Genomic DNA, 7672 nt, shown 5'->3' on the forward strand with positions numbered 1-7672 from the left:
AATGTCATTGTTACTATAAAATATCATTATTATTATTATTTTAAATAGAATTATTATTTTAAAGATAATATTAAAAATTATCGTAAATATTAAAGTTATCATAATTAGAATTATCGTTTTATCATAATGTCATCTTAGTAATTAAAAATATTGATATTTTTATAATAATAATTATTATTACAAAATAATACAACTTTTACTTACTATCATTATAGATATTATTTTATCAAATAAATATGTGATACAAACATATTTTACTACGTGTAATAACTTACTTTAATAATACCTATCATATTATCATTATTATGATATTAAATGAACCCTATAAATTTTATTACTTAATATATATAAAAGTATATTTTATTATATAAATTTAATATAAAATTTTATTTATTAATAAATAAATTATATTATTTACTCTAATAAATCTTTTAAAAATATTTAAAAATATAAAACGGCGATATTTAAACTATATATTAATCATGTATAGATTTTTGGAAATTATTTTGAGTCAAATTTAATTTTTTTGACTTTTGCATATTAGTCTCGAGCATTAGGATTGTGGTACACTATGACTTGACCTAATTCGTTAGACAAATATTGACCAACAGATAAATATATATAATTAATTTAGGTTCGTGAATCTGAGGCCAACCTTGCACTTGTTCAATGACGTTATATGTATTTTTACTATGAAATACAGTATGGTGAGTTTCATTTGCTCCCTTTTTAAATGCTTTTGCAATATATATTTTTGGGACTGAGAATACATGCGCTGCTTTATAAATGTTTGACGAAATAGACACAAGTACTTAAAACTACATTCTATGGCTGGATTATTAAACCGAATATGCCCCTTTTTAGTCTGGTAATCTAAGAATTAGGGAACAGACACCCTAATTGACGCGAATCCTAAAGATAGATCTATCGGGCCCAACAAGCCCCATCCAAAGTACCGGATGCTTTAGTAATTCGAAATTTATATCATGTCCGAAGGAGGATCCCGGAATGATGGGGATATTCTTATATGCATATTGTGAATGTCGGTTACCAGGTGTTCAATCCATATGAATGATTATTTTTGTCTCTATGCATGGGACGTATATTTATGAGAAATGGAAATCTTGTGATCTATTAAAATGATGGAAATAAATAATTATGATAAACTAATGAACTCACCAACCATTTGGTTGACACTTTAAAGCATGTTTATTCTCAGGTGTTAAAGAAATCTTCCGCTGTGCATTTGCTCATTTTAAAGATATTACTTGGAGTCTTTCATAGCATATTTCGAAGAACGTTGCATTCGAGTCATTGAGTTCATCAAAGATTATTATTAAATCAATTTATAGTTGGATAGTGGATATTATGAAATGGTATGCATGCCTGTCAATTTTCGATGTAAAGAAAGTTTGTCTTTTAAAAACGAATGCAATGTTTGTAAAATGTATCATATAGAGGTCAAATACCTCGCAATGTAATCAACTATTGTGAATCGTTTATAAAGTATATGAACGGGTCCTTTCATCTACAATATGGAAAGTGTATTGTAATATTAAAACTACATGTTTTCCAAGTACATGATCATGTAGTTACATGATGCATGTCTCTAATAAGTCAATAATAAGTGTATATGTATGATAATTCTACTTTTGGGTTGTCTTCATTCCTCTTCCTTTATTGAATACATTTTCCATGTATATTGTCGTGCTGTTTTTGAGGTTGCGTTCTAGAATCAACAATTGTTAGTTGAAGATTAATAGAATAGATTTTTTTACCAGTATAAGCTCGTCTCCGTTCTATTTTCCATACTAATGATCAAATTGGCATGTCATTTCTATTACAATCTAATTTTCCATACTAATGATCAAATTAGCATGCCATTTATATTACAATCTAATTTATGATGCAATTCGTATATAAAGAAGAAATTCATTTGGTTCGTATTTGTTGGTGATCATGATACATTTGAAAGACCACTAGTACATATGTCCTGTGAAATGCAAACTTCAAAGAGGTATTTAACACGATTTTAATGGACAAAGAGTGTTTATGAAGAAGGCGATTAGGAATTTTTTACAAAGTCTGTAAATGTTTATGGCACACGTAAGTCTTTGGGCGTCATACAACGCATAAGCCCCACACAATTTGGTAGTGTTCACACAAAGGTGCCACATAAGCTCTAGTGTGAAAAGTCAACTTCGAGTCTTCATGAACCTATACTGCTGGTCAACTACGGGTCTCACGGGTGACCAACCAATAAAATTACGACACATGGTGTTTGAAGTTTAAGGCTTAACCTTTTGCATACATAGGACACCTGAGCATTCACTTTTCGTACATTTGGAACTCGTCATAGAACTACACACTCTCTCTCACACACAATGAGAGTTGAGAGTGTTTCTCTCTCTTGAATCCGAGTACAATTTTCATTCCGAATATAAAGCCTATTTGATCGGGAGATCGATTGTTTAGCCACCCTCTTAGGATTTACATATCACGATCGTAATTTTCACATTTCACGTTTAACGAAGAGTGAACAACCATCAGTCGCACTGTCCCCGACGAGAGTTTGCACTCTTCACTCAATTGATATTCTCATAGATTGGAGTATGTTTATCAAATGGCGTCAACCGTTTCGAAATCTAAGGCACTATTGCAAACATGAAAAACTTCAACTCCTGAAGACAATTTCAACAAGGAATTGATATTTCACGGTAATTATGTAATACTCTTTAGACTAGCGATCCTTAAAACTACGCTAAATCCTGATCTTGAAGCTTCAACAAGGCATGAGAATGAAATGTATTGAGCAGTGAAAATTGCGTGAATATAACATATTTTTTAACGACCAAAGAATAATATATATATCACACTAGGCGTTAAAGACGAAACAAAAAAGTGATTACAACGGAGAAGAAAGCAACGAGTTTCATAAAGAAACAAAATGACCTCTAGCTTTTAACCAACGAAAAGAAGAAAAAAAAACCTAATTACATCAAAAATATTATTTCTAGTAAAAATGGTTCATTGAACATGATTCCGTTCCTGAATCGCCAAATGACCCATAACAAAGTAACCACTATTGCAACAAGCCGATCCTTGTGAGAACCCGGGACCTATAGGGCATCGATCCAGCTTGAAACTTCGGTCCATGAAACGAACACAGACAAATCCCGATTTAACCAATCGTGACCATGTGCCACAAATCCATTACCACATTACCCTGAAAGAACAAATGAGAGTTTGTCTCGATACCGCTATTACAAACCGGGCAAATAATCGAGTTGATCTCTAAATCTTTCGCAGACAAATTCCAACGAGTAGGAAGAGAATCCAATTTGACTCGCCAAAGGAAAACATTCACCTTCTTTGGCAAGAATTTAAACCACGATGTCGGGGTATCGGGGTCAATGTATTATCTCGCCATTTTTACCGAGAATAACCCATCTGGATGCAAAGTAAATGTCCACTTATCTTCTCTATCATATCATTAAGCTGGTGATCCGCAAGTTCAACCCGAAGAGATTATAACCTATTAAACCTACTATCTAAGCATTCGTTACTAGTTTACAAGCATTCCAAAAACTCACATTTCTGCCATTACCGATATCCATTCGGATCACATTAAGTGGTAACAGGTTCAATGAAGATAGCATATTATTAATCGAATATTTATAGAATACTAAGGCTAAACCTAATCAACCCCCGGACCCTAAGCCCACTATACATTTTGGCCTTGGACCTAACATAACCTGATTTATCAGACACTTCATGCAGTTCGAACGGAAAAGTCTCGAAAGTTCGAACTATATAAAAACGCCAACTATCAAAAAATACATATAACAACTTTTTTCTCATTTTTCACCATCCCCTTCTATTTCTCAGCGCACAAGGTCCTAATTCATTACAACACAAAACACAAGTACTTTTTCTAACCTCCCATCCAATTATATAATATCATACACGAAAAAGCATTTGTGAAATGACTTTTCTGTTAATAGGTTAATAATACCTTAACACTTAGGATGTTAATATGTTAATAATTTCGATTTAAAAAAAAAAAAATGTGAAATGGCTTTTCTGTTCAAGATGAACACTACTATAAGTATAACTATGAATTTTAGTATATTTGTTAATAAAAAATTACTAAGAAGTGTCGTCTAATACGCTTATTTCACTATTGTATCAATCATCAATCAATCAATATTAAAGTATTTGAAATTTCAATAAATATTTTACATCTAAAACCCCACACACATTAAATCTATAATATCATTTTAAATCCAACGGTTGAAATCAGTACATTCCAAAGCCACACAATTGGATTGGTTATCCTACTTGATTTATTGACCTATTCAACAAGATTTTTCTGTCTGCATGTGGACATTACACATAACAACAATTCAAAAAGAATCTACTTTTTAAAACTTTTCCACCCAAATTACAAGTTAGCATTTCACTATTGTTACATTGTACAACCCCCCTACTCCATGTAAACGACTTTTCAAGTCAAATCTCAAAGCAAATAAGTCGAGCATTTCACTACTACTACAAACCAGTACTTCTGCAAATTATAAAAGACTCTTATCACAATTTAAGCAATCATTAACTACTCAACCTCCAATTAACAATCATGTTCACCTTCATTTGTTTACTAATCCTCTTGTTAACCACCACAACCGCGCAACCGTACAAACCAACCGACGAATTCTTTCTCGACTGCGGTACTTCATCCACATCCGATACCACCCCGAGATGGGACGGTGATGAAAATTCCAAATTCGTACCGCCAAATTTCGCCACCACTTCCTTTTCATCCACCGTCGACGGCAACATCGATCCATCTGTCACTCAAGTCCCTTACTACACAGCTCGAATCATTAACGCTTCTTCGTTCACTTACACGTTTCCGGTCTCACAAGGCCCAAAATTCCTCCGCCTTCATTTCTATCCCGCCACATATTCCAGCCTTAAGAAAAACGAATCATTCTTCTCTGTAACAGCAAATGGTTACTCTCTTTTAACTAACTTTAGCGCTTTCTTAACCGCCTCTTATATAAATGATGCACATGTTATGAAAGAATACATCGTTTATGTAAACGATACACAACGCCTGAACGTTACCTTTACGCCCTCACCCAACTCATACGCCTTCATCAATGGTATTGAAATAGTTTCAATCCCGCCAAATCTGTACTTAAACGCGAAGTACCCGCCGAAATACTTTGCTCAAACTAGCGGGCTCGAAATTAATGAGGAAACGGCACTTGAAGCTATGTACAGACTAAACATGGGTGGACTACAAATACCCGGGGAGAACGATACGGGTATGAACCGGGTATGGGAACAAGATTATAAATACGTATTAGGAGCACTTGGGTGGACGCCTGTTTATAACGATTCGATCATGTATACAACAGACACGCCTAATTATACCGCACCAGACCCAGTTTATCGAACCCAAAGAAGTATGGGCAATCAAGCTGAGCGGTACAATCTGACATGGATACTACCCGTTGATTCCGGGTTTTATTACATGCTTAGGCTTCATTTTTGCAACATTATACCAGAATACCAATTAGAACTTGGCATGCTATTTACTATTTATGTTAACAATCAAACTGCTGAGGCTGAAGCTGGGTTATTTCGCTGGATTAAAGGTAGCGGGTCCCCCGTTTTCAAGGATTACGCTTTCTTTTTCGATGATCCAGCTGGCAGTAAAAGCAAGCAAGATTTGTGGCTCGCGTTACATCCTAACGGCGTTTCGAGTAAATATTCAGACGCCGTTTTGAACGGTCTAGAAGTGTTCAAGGTGAGCATGTTTCGTAATCTTGCGGGCCCGAATCCTGACCCAGAACTCGATCCTACAACTCCATCGACAAGCCCGAATTCATCCCAAAAAAAGAACAAAAATAAAACGACAATTATCGTGATAGCAGGAGGTGTTGTAGGAGCTTTAGTTTTGTTGTCGATTTTGGTTCTTGTAGTTTTATGGCAAAAACGTAGAGTCAAACACTATGGTCGTACAACTGATGACGTGTCATCCTATGATCCGGTGTATGGTGAATCGAAATCAACAAAGTCAACACATTCAACACTACCATCAGACCGATGTCGTCGTTTTTCACTAACCGAAGTGAAAGTTGCTACCGATGAATTTAACGACAATTGCGTCATAGGACATGGAGGTTTTGGTAAGGTGTACAAAGGGTACATGGATAACGCTACAACCACGGTAGCAATTAAACGGCTCAACGAATCATCGAATCAAGGGCTTCGCGAATTTCATACCGAAATCGGGTTTTTATCAAAGTTACGACATGTTCAGCTAGTGTCGTTGATTGGATACTGTGACGATGAAGAAGAGATGATACTCGTGTACGATTACATGGCGCACGGGACGTTACGGGAACATTTGTACAAGACGAATAAAACTCATTTGTCGTGGAAACGGCGTCTCGATATTTGCATTGGTGCAGCTAAAGGGTTGCATTATCTACACACGGGTGCAAAGCGTTCGATAATTCATCGTGATGTTAAGTCAACGAATATCTTACTAGACGAAAATTGGGTCGCTAAGGTGTCTGATTTCGGTTTGTCAAAACTAGGTCCTAGAGATCAAGAACAAAACCATGTTAGCACGGTCGTAAAAGGTAGTATCGGGTATGTGGACCCCGAATATTATCGAACGCAACAGCTAACGGAGAAATCTGACGTGTATTCGTTCGGTGTTGTTTTGCTTGAAGTGTTGTGTGCACGGCCGGCAATGATCCCCGGGCTTGTTAAAGAGCAAGTGAGTTTAGCTGAATGGGGGAAGTTGTGTTATCGAAAAGGGACATTGAATAGAATAATTGATTCGAAACTGAAGGGGGCGATTGCACCCGAGTGTTTAAGGCAATTTGGAGATGTAGCGATAAGTTGCTTGATGGAAAACGGTAGTGAAAGGCCGGCTATGGATGCGGTAGTTTGGGGACTCGAGTTTGCGAAGGAGCTACAAGAAGCGGCTGAGAAGACGGTCGGTGAGTCTGAAACGGAAGATCAGGAACGTCCGTTTATGGTGCAAGTGGAGCAAACGACAACGGACGATGATCTGTTTTCGGGATCAACCGCAATAAGAAATGGGACGTCGCCGATTAGTAGCAGCGACGAAGGGTTTAAGTCGCAAACAGTTTTTTCGGAGATACAGAAGCCAACGGCAAGGTGATATGTTGGCATATTTAGGGGATTATAGACCTTAAATCTGGAGTCAGGTGTTTAAAATTTAAATAATGAAAATGATATGATTATAGAATTTGCATTTAAAGTATAGATAGTATAGATATACTATATAAGATAAATATATATACAGGTAAAAGTGATTCAACCAAGAGTAAAATGTTATGTTCCGCAATATATATTTTTCAAAGTTTTCAAATTAGCCTATCTGAAGTATATTCATATGATCAAACAAGGGTATATTTTAGTTCTTAAATTCTTCCATTATTCATTTCAAGTTGATATCATTGATTGAGAGGACCTGCATATATATGATAATCAGCTAAATCATGCATTCAAGATTTGGTTCTTGATGTCGAGTTGGTCGAGATGTAATCTATATCGTGAATGATTAGATAAGCCGATTGTCAAGTAATCTATATCGGTTCTTAAATCTTGAAGCTGACTAGGTACA

General features: G+C 35.6%; 1 protein-coding gene across 1 annotated transcript; it reads left to right on the forward strand.

The window, feature by feature from the left end:
* Window positions 1–4497: 4497 nt before the first annotated feature.
* On the forward strand, window positions 4498–7425 carry LOC139866726 (receptor-like protein kinase FERONIA). Its single transcript, XM_071855016.1, has one exon. It carries the CDS (start codon window positions 4637–4639, stop codon window positions 7205–7207), a length of 2571 nt encoding a protein of 856 aa, XP_071711117.1. The 5' UTR covers window positions 4498–4636; the 3' UTR covers window positions 7208–7425.
* Window positions 7426–7672: the final 247 nt, after the last annotated feature.

The sequence above is a fragment of the Rutidosis leptorrhynchoides genome, chromosome 9 (assembly GCF_046630445.1).
Source record: "Rutidosis leptorrhynchoides isolate AG116_Rl617_1_P2 chromosome 9, CSIRO_AGI_Rlap_v1, whole genome shotgun sequence".
Lineage (NCBI taxonomy): Eukaryota > Viridiplantae > Streptophyta > Magnoliopsida > Asterales > Asteraceae > Rutidosis > Rutidosis leptorrhynchoides.